General features: G+C 37.8%; 1 protein-coding gene across 1 annotated transcript in view; it reads left to right on the plus strand.

Moving 5' to 3' along the window:
- Positions 1-472: 472 nt before the first annotated feature.
- The window catches only part of LOC117316256, a 28,047-nt gene continuing 12,092 nt past the window's right edge, over positions 473-16,427 (plus strand). Inside the window, 10 exon segments of the mRNA XM_033870795.1 lie at positions 473-733; positions 1,877-1,933; positions 4,060-4,215; positions 5,180-7,309; positions 7,311-10,146; positions 10,925-11,113; positions 12,635-12,684; positions 13,176-13,313; positions 13,684-13,784; positions 14,797-16,131. Of these exon segments, the coding sequence (XP_033726686.1) occupies positions 694-733; positions 1,877-1,933; positions 4,060-4,215; positions 5,180-7,309; positions 7,311-10,146; positions 10,925-11,113; positions 12,635-12,684; positions 13,176-13,313; positions 13,684-13,784; positions 14,797-16,131 (7,032 nt within the window). The 5' untranslated portion in view covers positions 473-693.

Consider the following 16,427-nt stretch of genomic DNA (forward strand, 5'->3'; position numbering starts at 1 on the left):
TAGACTATCTAATGATTGAATAAATATATATATATCTGAATTGAAAATAGATATCCTATTTTTGAACAATTAAAGATATCTATATATAAATACAGGTATCTGTCATTAAAATACAGATACCCATATTTTAATACAGGTATATGTATTAAGCATATGCAAAAAAATATATGGCCGATTATCAGGGACGTAGCTTATTCTACAGTATCCATGTGTGATTTCACTTATCATTACACTAGATATATCTACACTGTTATTTATGTTTTTATGTATTCAATTGTCCAGTGCTCTCTTGTGAATACGATTGTTGATAAATCATCTTTTACGATTGAAGATCGTTCCATGTAAATTACAGAACAAATATTTCTCTCGAGTTGGACCTATCTCGTTCTTCAATTATTCCGATGTCAATGTTTCGGGGTTGCCGGGTTTACCCGAAGCCTCGTTCTGGGCTATAAACCACTGGTGATATGACGTCATGAATGTCTGTGTTGTTGAGAATCCCCGTGATCTAGAAGAGGATTCCTACAGTTTTGTAGTGTAAGCTCGATATATTTGAAGAAAAACTTAATACCATGACAATCTATGGCTTTGGTCCTGTCGATTAGGGAAGATCAGATAGCTATTTGTGAGAGGTAAAATCAGAAAATTCCGAGTTGTAACCACAGGGACATCCATGCCGCGACACATTGGGAAATGCCACGTCGGAAACCCACAATTTCTCTACCGATGAAACGTGAGTTAAATTAATGTTAATATGCCATTTTGCATGTCATTTCAATATTTTAAAGGTGCATGTTGATGTTAATCCACTGACATATTATTCGATGCATTAACATGGGTTCTACGCATGGAATAATGTTTGTTGATTGTTTGCTGGGGAAACACCTTTCTCAAGGGGTTACCCCGCGTCCCCGCTCGTCAAAAATATGCAACACGGCAAAACATATTTGCTTGTTCGAACGCAAATCAGGCTGATTTCTGAAGCACATACACGAATATGCTTGTGCATTGAAGATTATATATGTCGAATGAGTAACTATATGTGAATTTATGCGATTAAACAGTCATTTTCTGTCAAAAAACGAGGGAATTTCAGTCCAGCAAGCCGGGTTAATACACTATCGATACACAAGAGGGAGAGGAGGCTCCCCTCATACTGAATTTTTGGTACGGAAATCCGTATTTTCATTACTTTCGATATTTTCAAAGATACAAGTGTCATCACATTAAACGATTTTAATTGAAATGCAACAAAGAGAACCATAAAAACCGTGAATGCATGAACTTGCGTAAAATCTTTATATTTTTACTTCCCCACGGTTGATATATGGACTGTCCCGATGACGTATGAGACATTCGCGGAACAACCTTTAGCATTCAACCTAAATATATTATTATTTCTGGTTTATTATTATTTTGGTTTAATAATCAGGACAATATCGTCGTATTTATGAATAACCGTGCTATTATTTGAAATATATATATTTATCATAGATAGAGCTAGGTACAACATGTTGTTCAAAAATACTAATGACGTCATTAGGAAGGCCAAGGAAGGGTGACTATTTGTTTTCATAATGATTAAATATAGACTAGAGTCTTAGAGTAGATCTATAATCTATATAATTGCGTTTTGTAATATTCATTTTTAAGCATTATATTTTTGAAGTCAGTATGTACTTAACAGTCTTGAAATGAAAGAATTCTAATGTATATATATATACATATCAATGAAATATAACATTAATATTTGCTATACATAAATATATTGATAAATAGAGGAAATTACTCACCCTGCATGGAAAGTTATTAATTAATTATGATTTTTTGTATTTTTCATTTTCATGATAAAATAATTATGTATCATATTTTTCAGGTACATTAGAGGATGAAAATGGTGGCAAAGATTCCAGTAAAAAGGCAAAACCCTCAGGTACCTCGATCATAATTGAAAAATACATATACTATTTCCTTTCAATTCTGTCTCATGATTATTTATAGATCCTATGTATATGTGTATATGTTTATGCAACCCTGGTAAATTCTAGCCGCAATACACCACTCCACTAGAGAGATCTTCTCTTTAGCTTGATCGGTTGAGCCAGAGTAAGCCACAGGTCCCGGGTTCGATCCCTTTTAATTAATCATGCGCTCTGTTACATTGGCGTCTATGTAGGGACTCGGGAAAAATACTCAGTAAACCAGTTTTACTTCACAAACATCGCTATTACCCCTGGAAACTTGAAGACAAGTTTTTTCCTGGAGGGGGAGTATGTAACAATGTTCACAATGATTAAAAGGGTCGTTAGTGAGCAGATCAGGGTTCTGCATTAGAATAATTTATATAGAATAATACTAGTTTGAAATTTAAGATAAGAAAACTGAAAATGGTTATATACCTACATCATTATGGTTTTTAGCTCACCTGCCCGAAGGGCAAGTGAGCTTATGCCGTGGCGCGGTGTCCGTCGGCCGTCCGGCCGTCTGTCCGGCGTCAACTTTTCCATTCAAGCAACTTCTTCTCAATAACCAAAAGGCCCAGAGACCTAATATTGGGCCTGTAGCATGCTGGGGTGAAGGGCTACCAAGTTTGTTCAAATGAATAAAGTTGACCTTCATTCAAGGTCACAGGGGTCAAAAAGGCTAAAATCTTTTAAACGACTTCTTCTCAATAACCAAGAGTCCCAGGGAGTTGATATTGGGTCTGTAGCATGCTGGGGTGAAGGGCTACCAAGTTTGTTCAAATGAATGACCTTGACTTTCATTCAAGGTCACAGGGGTCAAATATGCTTAAAAAATATTAAACGACTTCTTCTAAATAGCCAAAAGACCCAGGGACTTGATATTGGGTCTGTAGCATGCTGGAGTGAAGGGCTACCAAGTTTGTTCAAATGAATGACCTTGACCTTCATTCAAGGTCACAGGAGTCAAAAAGGCTAAAATCTTTAAACGACTTCTCAATAACCAAGAGTCCCATGGAGTTAATATTGGGTCTGTAGTATGCTGGGGTGAAGGGCTACCAAGTTTGTTCAAATGGATGACCTTGACCTTCATTCAAGGTCACAGGAGTCAAAAAGGCTAAAATCTTTAAATGACTTCTCAATAACCAAGAGTCCAAGGGAGTTGATATTGGGTCTGTAGAATGCTAGGATAAAGAGCTACCAAGTTTGTTCAAATGAATGACCTTGACCTTCATTCAAGGTCACAGTAGTCAAAAAGGCTAAAATCTTTAAACGACTTCTTCTCAATAACCAAGAGTCCCAGAGACCTAATTTTTGGCCTGTAGCATGCTGGGGTAAAGGGCTCTCAAGTTTGTTCAAATGAATGACCTTGCCCTTCATTCAAGGTCACAGGAGTCAAAAAGGCTAAAATCTTTAAACGACTTCCTCTCAATAACCAAGCGTCCAAGGGAGTTGATATAAGGTCCGTAGCATACTGGGGTGAAGTGCTACCAACTTTGTTCAAATGAATGACCCGACCTTGATCTTTATTCAAGGTCAAAGGGGTCAAAAAGGCTGAAATATTTAAACGTCTTCTTCTCAATAACCAAGAGTCCCATGGAGTTGATATTGGGTCTTTAGCATGCTGGGGTGAAGGGCTACCAAGTTTGTTCATATGAATGACCCTGACTCACATTCAAGGTCACGTCGATCAAGTATGCTTAAATCTTTAAATGACTTTTAGTGAATAGCTTAAGTGCCGAGAGACATTATATTGGTCCTGTAGCATGCTTTCAAATAACTGCAGGATCCATATATGAAAAGATCACTGCATTGCAGGTGAGCGATTTGGGCCCATTGGGCCCTTGTTATTTAAATGCAAATAAAATCATATCATTATATATAATCACTGTCCAAAAATTACAAGTCGAGTGATTATGAATATTTTAAACTAATCAGAAATGAACTTTTTATTTATTTATTTTTTTTTTGGTGGGGAAAAATTAACCTCTATTTTTCAAAACAACTTGCTTTCATCATGGTAATATAGATATATATATATAGAGCAGACAGATATATTTTAGAATGGCATCTTAAATTTGATTTCATTATGTAATAGGTGCAAGTATCACACCATTGCCTACCCCAGGAGAGGAAAGTGAGGCTATGGGTTCCGTACAGTTTAATGAGACAGACGAACCCTCACCCTCGGAGAAAGACACCGGAATCAGTGATCGGCAGATAGCGGAGACAGGCCCTTCCACAAATGAGACAGGCATGTTATAGAGAGACTGGGAAATTGCTTATGATAAATTCATATTTATGCGTAATATTAGAGAGTTAGTATATATACGTACTAGTGTTCAGAGGTCTTAGGTTCGAACCCTAGTCTGGCAGTGCATTTTTTTTACTCCTCTTACATATGTAAATCATATGGACAAATCAAGTAGTATACACATTGTTTGTATTTTATATATGTATATATACATAATAATTAAACATTGTTATCTCAACCTCTGATAACTGGAAGACCCTGCTAACTCGAAGTAGAAATTCATTACAACAGTAAAGATTTAAGATTATAAAATACACTTAATTATCTTGAATATTTAAGACCTATCAAAATTTTGTCAATACTTAAATGACTTTGAGATAACTATGTTTGACTTAAGTTATCTAAATCAGGATAACTTTTTCATGGACATTTTTAAGATGATATTAACATATTTGGCTCAGGTTCTTTAATTTCTTCCCATGCCTTCAAAGTCATGGAATTTGGCCTTATCTTAATGTTTTGAAAATTCCTTAAATTTTGCCTAGGTGTTAAAATGAAATATCTAAGGCAATTATGTTTTCCTGAATAAATTCCCATTAGAAATTTACAGAATGTTGCAATGAAATCTGCTTAATTCAATTTTTTTTTTGCGATTGGCAGTGATATGTTTTCAAAACTGTTCAACATTATTTGTAATGTGATGAAACATAGTAATTTGATGTTGTATCAAACTTTGTACTATGTTATATAATTATCAAAAGTTCTCAAAAATAAATGCCCTGCTAAATTGAAACCTAGGAAAAATATAATTATAAATAGATGATGTTGCAAATTTGAACAAATATTGACTTGACGTTGTTTCGACCAATTAACATAATAATGTTATGATTACAAATACAAAAACACCTATTGGAAACCAGTTGTGTTGAAGTGAAATCTTACAATTCTTTTTTTAATCCGAAAGGTACATCCAAGGATCAGCAACCATATGAGATAAAGGGAGATAACTCTAGCACTATGGAGGAGGATACAGCTCCAGGATCCATTGGAGGTCCAACAGGGTCATCTTCGGAGAAAAGAAACTTGTCTTTGGAGGCTCTATTCCAGGTGACAGACAACGAACTACAGAATATATCTCGTCAACGTCTCAAATCCCCTCAACAGCTTGTTATTGATGAGACCCAGAAGACAACAATACAGGATGTTGATGGAAATATCGTAACAATTTTACCGAGTGATTTAACCTTGGAAGAGATCGTGAATGGAATAAACTATACTAAACAGATAGGCGTACCTTTGGGTGAGTCCAGTACCGAAACTGTCGCATATCAAAGCATACAAATCGACACAATCGAAACACAACCCGCCGAGACTGTGGTTCAGACAGGAAGGACACCTCTTCTACAGGCAATCCAAGCAGAGACAACAGGGCGGAGGAGGAAACACCCGCAGAAACCTGGACGACACATATGTCCATTTTGTGGAAGGGGTTGTGCTAAGCCGAGTGTTCTCTTAAAACATTTACGAGCACACACCGGGGAACGTCCGTATCCATGTGTTTCTTGTGGATTTTCTTTCAAGACAAAAAGCAATCTTTATAAACACTGTAAGTCACGAGCTCATGCCCTGAAATCTGGTCTTGTAGGTGGTCAGTCAAGCAGCAGTCTTGATATAAGTGAAGAGGAAACCACTAACATTGAGGATATTGAGGACTCGGAAGATAATAGTAGTGGTACGGAATCAGGAAGCGAATGTCAGAAGGAGGTAGAGGCAGCACATGAAGTCGAGGAATTATCTGAAAAACGGGAGCATGCTCAGATTCATGTGCTGCAGGAAGTTGCCAAATATCTTGAAAAACCTAAAGAGGAACGTCCGAAAGTAGAAGTTCCTCAGTCCAAATTTGACGGAAAGCAAGACAAATTTAAGACTGTTCATGATAAACTTAAAGCTAAACTAAAACGGTCATTTTCCCTAACAGAGCCACTTAAACATGTAACAATACCACAACTGGAGAGAAAATTCAGCCAACAAGATGAACAGAAGTTCCATAAAGTTCAAAGTCAGTACTTAAAGATTGCCCCGAAGCAAGGAACATCTGGTGCAACGGTTAAGATTCCTTCAGAGAAGACAAAGCAGGGACTAGTTTCTCCTATTATTATTCAGACTTCTAATCCTGTCACGGCTCCTGCCAGTGTTCCTATGAAGAAGGCAATGATTCCGCAATCTGTACCACAGTTTTCTGGTAAGAAAGAAGATATGACTTGTCATACAGGATCAAGTACGGGCCTGGGTGAACACAAGAATCCTCGTCTCCACGCTCTATCTTTGGGACTTCCGCAACTTACTCAAGTTCGCCAAGTGCCAGGGAAAGACTGCTCTGGGCCGTTAGAGACGGTAAAACTTCCACAGCCAAATGCTAATCCAGCAGTTGCTACAAAGGCATTGCGAGATCTTGAGGCATTAAGTGAAAGTTTTAAAAATGCATCGCGAGCAGGGTTAAAACTTTACACTTCTGTTAACAATCTCCCTGATCGGTCTTGTCAAATCACTATTGAAGTTCTACCATCCAATTCTACAGGGGATCAAGTTACGCCTTCCAGCCTTCCGTCACAAGCATCTGTGTGTACGACTATGATAAAACCAATTACACCAGCCACACCAGATCCAGAGCCTCGAAGCGCTGGTGTAGACTCGAAAGGGTTTACATCAGAGATGTTAAGTGAACGGATTCAGAAACTGATTTCAGCAAACGCTGCTATTGTAAGTACTCCAATGGCGGACCCTCCCCGACACAAACGGATATCGCGTCAAAACAGCGAGATTGGACAGCATGGTACACCTCCACCTAAGATGGTGTTAGTCCCTGTAACAACTCATTCGTGCATGCCAGTACCCCTGAGGTCACTCAGCGTAGACCCAGAAAACAGTTATATACACTCTGACCCCATTTCTATTCATGAGCCTACTCTGAATAAAACCTTCAGTAAAGAAACACAAGGTTTACCAGATTTTGGGGCACTAGGACATAAAAATAAATCGCAGGAGAAAAATACATTAGGGAGAAGGACAAGATACACAAGAAGTGCTGGACAGTGAAAATGTGTCGGAATATCAGAAAGAGATTCCAAAATCAATTGTACAGGATTTCAGAGATTCAGATGTCTCAAGTCAAGAAATACAAGTCGCTAGTTCCGACGGACAAACTAGGAAAATGGAACTGAAGTCTCGACCACCTTTAGTTCGACAAAATTCAGTGTCAAGTTGTTCATTCTCATCACAATGTACTGTACTTTCTGATAATGGTACCAGTCCACAACCAACTGTTAACGTGTCTCTTGGGAACAGCAGCACTTCTGATCTCCACACTAAGACAGTGGTGGGCAAAAACCAGCAAGGGCAAGAAATTACAATCAAAATACAACTATCAAAGCCCACAGACAGTAATGAAAACAGAAAGCAGGACAATATTCAAAGGGAGAATTCTGCAAAAGAAGGGGATAGCTATGGCCCTCACTGTTGTCCAAAGTGTACTGTATCCTTCAAGAAAGAACAGACCCTGGAACTGCACAAATTATATTACTGTAAGCCATCTGGGACTGCATCCGTTACAAAGCCTGTCCAATCACTGACTTCAGCACGAAGTCTGGAGATGATCGATCAAGAGAAAGTCGTCCGTTTGTTTACACATGGAGAAAATGTCATCAGAAAAGTAATCCCTCAGGGCAGTGTTAGTTTGGCAAGCACTATCGCCGGAATACATGCTGGGGTTAAACCAGAGGTAAGCACCCCTCAACCGAAATTACAAAGCGAACTTGGTCAAGTTGCCATAGCAACACCAACTACACCCATACCAGTAATGTTACCTTCTTCATCCTCTGCATTTGCAATCACCATGCCGATGACCCCTACAACCCCACAGACTGCAGAAAGTCAGGAGCTTAGTATATTTCCTCGAAAGAAGGGTAGACCAAAAGGCTCCAAAAATCGTCCTAAAGACATGACCGATTTTGACTTACAGGGTTATGTCCCTGTTCAAATCATAGGCCCAGTTGCAGGGCCTACTACTTCTGGCACTGCAACTACACAGGACTCTGTTCCCATTCTCATCAATTTAGGATCCCAGAGTAGTGTTGCCCGGATGTTGGTCCCCGCTTCTCCTGTCATTTTGTCAGAATCTGGTTTGAAGATGTCCGATGTGAACTTAAATCAAACTCCTTCAGTCACTTTTGCCTCTTCTTTTACAAAAGAGATATTGAATAGCAGCACACTTGGTAAACCTGGAAGTCCATTGATTTCCGTGGCTCCGAATACTCCAGTGACACCTGGAACTCCAATACTTGACCACAGCGATTCCCAATCTCATCTCAAACAGAGACTCAAAGGAAAACTTTTGATGAAAAGGTCATTGAGTATTGATAAAGGGTTTTCCACTGAAAGCTCTAAATCTATCACTTCTCCACTGGTTGAGTTATCTACTAGTCAAGAAAGCTTATCAATCCCCATGGCAACAGATTCTCAAGAAATGTTTAACAGAAAGAGAAAAATACCAGAATCTCCTATAATCGCAGGATCAAATTTAATAAGGGCCTATTCAGAACCTGTAACCAAGTTGAAAAGGTTAACGAGCCTGTCTGTGTATGATTCGGCACAAGTTTCATGTATTGATGTGGAACAAATATTGTCGGAAAAATCTGATGTGCTAGTCATTCCAACGGCAAGGGAACAATATATATTTCATCCATCTCAGATTCTTAGTCATCTTATGTTTACTGCAAGTATTGGCAACTCTAAACAAAGCACAGCAAAGATAGCTGTTAGTATTAACGAACCAAGTCAAAACATTCTTCGTAGTCCATCCAAGTCCAAACTCAAGGCAGCACTATTGGGAGAAATGGTTGGGGACTTGTCCTCAAAAGCTTGCAATGGAGCTGTCGAAAGCCAGTCCGATCTTCCATCACCTACTAAAAGTGATAAGAACTTGGCATCTCTGACATTGCTTGGACACTCCTTTCCCTCTCTCAAGGTCAATACTCATACGACCTTCTGTTGTGTACAGCGTCCCCAGCCAATGTACGTTTTACAAGGTGTCAACAAGAAAACATCCATGTACTCAAACTGGAAGTTGTCACAGCATGATCCAAACCCAGCAGGATTAAGCTGTAAAATGCTACTGGAGCTCTACGATTCCCACTACACTAGTAACCCCGTGTGTGCCATTCCTAACTCGGGCATTTCCAAAGGAGGCGTGCTCACTCACAGCAGTTACTGGTCGTACAAACAAAACCAGCGTTATAACGACACCATGGTCACGAAGGCACAAGTGACACAGACAGCCGAGTCTGTAACCACGGAAAAAAACAATGGAAAACAAGATCAAAACGTGTGTAAGATTTCTGCCTTCAAAGGTGGGTATAAAAGTATGGATGAGTATACATACATCCGAGGAAGGGGACGAGGGAAGTACGTATGTGAAAAATGTGGAATCAGGTGCAAAAAGCCGAGCATGTTGAAAAAGCATATTCGCAGTCATACCGACCTTCGACCGTACCATTGCAAGCACTGTAGGTTCTCTTTCAAAACCAAGGGCAATCTGACTAAACACATGAAATCTAAGGCCCATCATAAGAAGTGTGTTGAGTTGGGTATAATTCCCATTCCAACGCAGGTGGATGAGTCCCAGATAGACAACAATGCATTAGCTGCTCAATGTGCTCTGTCGAAGGTCGCACGCATCGTCAACGACCGCGAGGGTAAGGTCAGTCTCAGCACTGAGGATTCTGACGATGATGAGGACAACATGGATATGTCTGAGGATGATGATGACATGGAGGAAGGAGACGATTCAGGGGAGGTGACTCTGATAGAAGTAGAGGAGGATGCACGTCCAGGCAGCGTTGGGGCTGAAGAAATTATTGATGATACAACAGAGAGGTAAGCTAGGTTTCTGATATCGTACATGTATGCTATTATCTGGCAAACGTCTCAATAATTTCCTCTATAATAAATCAAAGAGTGAGAATCATTATTCAATTATACTCCCCTAGCTGTAGTTTAGAATATTCAATACATTTCTTGAAATCTTCAGCAATGCGCTTAAGAGACTTAAAGGCACAATTCACAACTCCACCCACAGTCCATATATTATGTATAGGTACAGCACAGCACCTAAATATATGGAGAATTATGTAGATAATTATGCAGGGTTTGGATCTGTAAGTCCATGTAAGTAATGCTTTCCTGAGATGACTTGAAGTTATAGGATACTTTAATGTATATGAAACTGGCCTAGGGCATTGGTGTAATCTAATTAAGGTAATTAATGCTTAAGGTATACGTATTACAGATCAAAATCAGGAATTTTAACCATCTTGATAATAAAATACATTATGTCTGTTAGTGAACACATTTCATTTAAAAATTATTAGAAATTACTTGTTTTCTATTTCTGCATGAATTTTTCTTTGAGCTGTTTTAATGAAAATTGGAGATAATAAAATGGAAAATATTCTTATTTGGGAATACAGCTGCTAACTGTTCCAAACATAATGCTGACATAACTATGTGTGATATATCCATTATAACAATAAACGGAAATTAATGTAAACAGACAACTCCAGAATATCCAAAGCATGACTGTGAAAACAATTTTCTAGCTGCTTGCATTTACCAAATTTCTAGCTTTGAGCCGTCTGTAACTTGTACATTCTAGCAGTACTGCCCTGCCCCTACCATCGGTAGAACAAGGTTTGCTTGGCTTGGTACCTGTCATCTGCTCAACAATTCAGCCCATCCTACAGACATCAGAAAAGACAGTTGTCTCCAAGGCAATGGACAATACTGATGATTCCACTGCAGTAGGGGAGAGTGTTACTAAAAATAGACAAAATGGAACTACAAGGTGTGTAGCTTTGGTGTTTGTGTTCATCATGTAGGAGGATCAGATCCCCAGGTTTGTCAAAATGAAGGTATTAAGCATGCTCATTAGTCCAAGATTGATATGTCTGTATGTGTCATAATTGATTTTTGACTAATGAGTGTGCTAAACACCTTTGGTCAAATAGGAATCACTGAAAACAATTATTCCGTTAAAAGGAAAAATATGCCTTGTAATTTACTCAAGCACCCACTTCACATAAAATTTCCTTGTTTCTTGAGTCACCAAAATGGCCTCGATAGCTCAGTTGGTAAGAGGACCGGCCACATACCCTCGGGTGAAGGTCTAAGGTGAGGGGCTCAACGCTCCCTGTCCGTGTCAGTTTGTGTTTCTTGGGAAGCTGAGAAAAAGTCTGGTCTGTGCTGTCGTGGTTGTGCCCTTAGGGAAGGCACTTCACCCTAATTGCTCTGGATGGCAATCGATTGGCCTTCATTATGTTGTTCAGTGAGGTCGTCACTAACTACCGTATAGCGGGAAATTTTAGCGGGGCTTTAATTTGGCGATTCCATACATAGATCGCAAAAATTTAACCTGTCAAATTTTAACACCACCAATTATAAAGATGCGAAAAATTTCAATTTCGCAAATAGTTTCTGTTCCGACCGTCATTTACCTTTGATAACTCCTAAGAGTAACGAGTGGTGTGTAACGTTGGTTGTTGCCAGGTAACTGTCAGCCAAAATGCCGATAGGTACATTGTACATACGAATAGCTAGTGAACAACTACTCACGATACGTGTATAGCATACAAGTATCGACATATATTGCATAATTATTTTTTGTGAAAACAAAGCCATCTACCAATACCATTCAATGAACTGATGTTAACACTTTACCTGTAGACTCATTGTTAAACTTACCTGTACGTATACACATCATAAATAGATAACAACGGCGATATCATACGGTTGATTAAATTCTCTTTGTCTGTTGCTTGTAAACATACTCATATAAACACTAATTTAGCAAATCTACAAGTATGTGTTCGTCTGACATTTTTGGTAATAGTTTCTGGTTTCGAGACAGAGGATTGATAATACACAACACACTTAATTGACATGGATATGATGTATGGACATAATATAATTATATATATATACCGGTAGGTAATACATATGCTCAATGCCAAATTAAAACCCTAGATTTAAGGGAAATCGCTAAATTTTAACCCGCTAAAATTTCACTTCAGTTTTATGATCAAATCGCCAAATTTTATGACTGCTAAAATGTCCCGCTATACGGTACTAAAAAAGATCCTGCCTCAAATGACCTGGCTGGAGTGATAAACCCAACCAACACAATGTCTGGAGTCACCCTTTAAGATATGTATTTTACTCAATATTCCTTCCCTGTTGTTTGATTGGGGTAGTAGTTGTGAAATGAGACTAAAAACAGTAGTAGTTGTGACATGAGACTAAAAAAAGACCACCTATACTTTGTTAAGAAAAAAAGACAAAGTAATATTTTTCATTTCTTTTGTTTCAGATTAGGAACTGTATATGGATTTGGGCAGTCGGAGTCAAACTCAAGCCAAGGTATAGAAATCACAAAATATTATGTAAAGACCAATCTGAATTCTGCTTCTTTGAAATATTTTACATCTGTTTTGATTTGCAGCTGATCCTTTAAAAGTCAAACATGCATACTTGCCAACTTGCTATTTACACTACTGTTAGGAAAACTCCTTAAAACCCCTTTACAATACCCTTAAAGTTCCCTCAAACATTAAAAACTCCTTAAAACCACAATTTCGTATTGTACCAATGTTTATAAGGACATTTTTGTTTGCCTCTTAAGATCCCATTAAAATCTTTTTAAGAGTCATTAATACCTGGTAATCAAATGGACCCTTAAAATGCCTTTAATTAATTTTGCAGAAACTACATTGATTTTAGAGGACCACTGAATCTAGATACGATTAATCAGTATATAATCTTTATTGTTCATAAAACATTCAGTTAGTCCAACAGAAAAAGCATTTTGAAGTATACAGTATAAACAATCAACTTTGTGTCCAATTTTTAAGACATAAACCTAGGAGATGGTGTGGACTCAGAAATAGCCTGCAGTCTTTTGGCATTGTCTAAACAGAGCCAGCCCAGCACCACATCTGTGACAGACACGCCAACTTCTGACACAACCAGCAGCACAGCTAAAACAATAGGTAATGTTCAAAACAGCACTACCTGGGGACTTAACCTAGTATCAAATTAAATTGAAGATAATCATTGAATTATTGTGGATTGATAATCTAACAGAAATTATGAAAAATATTTAGAACATATTTGAAACTTTACTTTTCTTCCTATTACTGTTTAGTTTCATTAAAAATATTTTTTTAGGACCTGAGACAGGATATCGACAATTTACAATTTAATATTATTGGTAGTTTTTTTTGTATAAATGAGCGTAAAATTTGACAGAAATAATATTCAGTCAGGAAGGAAAAAAATCAGATCAGATTAGACATGTTTTCAGAGTACACTGCAGTCAGATGAGATAGGTTTAGCTTACTGCTCACGTTTTTGTTACAGAGACTCGCCTGGGTAACCTGATCAGTGAACTGATTATGAGAACCATGACTGATGAGGGTAAACGAGTCCTTCTTCCCAGTAGCACGAGTCCTGGCGACAAGGTGACTGCAGTTGTCTCCCCTGCTCTAATACATCCACAACAGCTACCTCAATTATCTTTAAGCTATTGGGTCACAAAAACAACATTTTCATTAGGATATTGTGATTTTTTTTATGATATCATAAAGATTAAGAATGAATGATTCATGAAAATATGAATGATTTTTCATCATAAGATTGAAGGTTTTTTGTCTCGCCTGCAATAAAGCGTTTCTTCGCAAAGTAAAACCCTATGGTGTCGTCAGCATTTCACTTTAAAGTTTTGTGTTTAGCTCTGTTTCTCAAAAAGTATCAATGTGGTTTCAACCAAACCTGGAACACAGTTGCATTGTACAGTATGGACATCTCAACACACCCTACGGATAACATGAATTTTAATTTTTTGCACTATTTTTGGGTTAAAAACCTTAGATTTTGAGAAATTGATATAAAATCTTTATTGCTTCTCTTAGTGGTGTACAAATTAGTTCATAGCCAAATTTGAATAAATTCTATCATAGATCAAGTTTATTTTTCTCTCACTTTTTAGAAAGGGTAATATTTTTGGAAAAAATTATCAATTTACGAGAATTTTAAGAATTAGTGATTTTGTGAAATTTGATATTTGTTTTGCACTGCATCAATATTAACAAGTCTGTAATGTATACATCATGCTTCCATATTGTTTGGAGGCTTTTGGGTTGTTTTTGGAGAAAATACTAAATTTTTTAGTGTATTTTGGAGTGTGATTCTTGTTAAGAATACTATTGTTTAAATGAATGATATAACTTTGTATTGTTGCATGTTTTTAATGTTTGAAAAAGAACCTTTTCTGCTGAATCCTTTTATACATTTTGACGAATTGTAATTTGAGTGAAGGGGTAGGGTGACCTTTGTATAGCTATTTTAACTGTCTGTACTTATATTATATATGTATATAACAAACAATTATATTATATATATATATAACAAACAATTATATTTGATATGATTTTGATTATTGACCAATGATTCGTCTCTATTGGTGCTTTTTAGAATACGGAAGAGAAATCCGTCACTGGTAATTTGACAGAGGAAAACACCCAACTTGCTTCATCAACCCTTGATCAGTCCAGCTATGAGCCACATACAACTTCGCCGCAGAAAGCTTTTCTGGTCACAGTACCACTTGGTGGCTTCATGCCGCCAATGTTGTCCTCATCCACACCAAATACCACCAGCAGTGAGATATCTATTGAACTTGCAAAACTTTTCAACATTGGTCTGAAAGAACCAATCAGATTGCATGTAACAAGTCCCGATCAGCCTTCATCGGAGGCCAGCCAATCAACAACCTCGTACTTGCCATTTCAATTCAGTCATCCATTCCATAGTTATCTCACTCAAGCCTCAGGCTCTGAAGGTTTTGAAAAGTTGATTACACATCTTAATGACCAGGCTAGAAAGTTGAGTTCAGCATCAGTAGATTCTTTGAAAGTTAAAGATTCTGAAAATCTGACTCCAGTTTCTATGGAAACCGGAGATCAAGACTGTGTTTTTATTTGCTCTGAAGTTACATCACCAAAGAAAAAGGAGAGTTCTGGAGCTTGTAATTATGTGATCATGGGTGAGAACTCTTCCGTGAGAGGAGGCAAGTTTGTTTGTGATATTTGTAAGAAAGCATTCCAGGAGAACCAACAGTTAGTACTCCATAGGAACATTCACTTCATTGAAAAGCCATTCAAATGTGACACTTGCCACCTGGCTTTCAAGACACATAGCATCTTCATGAAGCATCAACAGTCAGAGCCGCACCAGACTCTAATCCGCGGTGATTTATCATCCTCCGATAATCCACGTCCATTCCGTTGTGATGACTGTGACATTGCATTCCGCATGAAAGGTCACCTTGCAAAACACCTTCGGTCCAAAAACCATGTACAGAAGTGGGAACAGCTAGGAAAAGTTCCGATTGGTACATACAACAAATACGAATCTGCAATTGCTGGGTTAGAAGCATCTGACATATCAGTGTTTTTGCAAACCCTAGTGCAGTTTACAAAAACAGAGGGAACTGTTCTCAGTACTCCACCATCTGGCGATCATGGTTCCCCGGCTGTCAACCCACCTGAGTCTTCAGGAAAAGGGATTGATTCATTCCAAACTCACAGAAAAGCGGCTTATGAAAGACATGAACATGCATCAAATGAACGTGTGACAGTAGAACTGATAAAGCAAGAACCAATAGACATAGGGAACATTGGAAAGGATGAGGAAGAAGAGGAGAAAGATGCCTCGCGAGGGGGTTGTACTGAAGACAAAGGGTTGGCAGAGGGACCTCACATGTGTGGGATCTGCAGAAAAGGATTCAGAAATTTAGAACATCTGAAGGTATTTATACCAGCAATCCATTTTCATCCAGGAATTAACCAAATAAATTTAGAATTTACTCATTACAAAAGAATATTGTCTGTAAAAATAATAGCTCATATGAAGTCTGATCATGAGTTTATGGTTAATTTAATGCATCAGGTATTTGCTTGAAAATAGATGCAATATTAGTTTTGAGCTCAAAATCGTTTTAATTGATTTAAAATAATTTATCCTTCTTTGATATTACATTGTATTTTCACAATTCATCGTTGAAGCATGGAATTAAACTATAGTTAAAGCTGCACTGACAACAG

This window comes from Pecten maximus, chromosome 18 (assembly GCF_902652985.1).
Source record: "Pecten maximus chromosome 18, xPecMax1.1, whole genome shotgun sequence".
Classification (NCBI taxonomy): domain Eukaryota; kingdom Metazoa; phylum Mollusca; class Bivalvia; order Pectinida; family Pectinidae; genus Pecten; species Pecten maximus.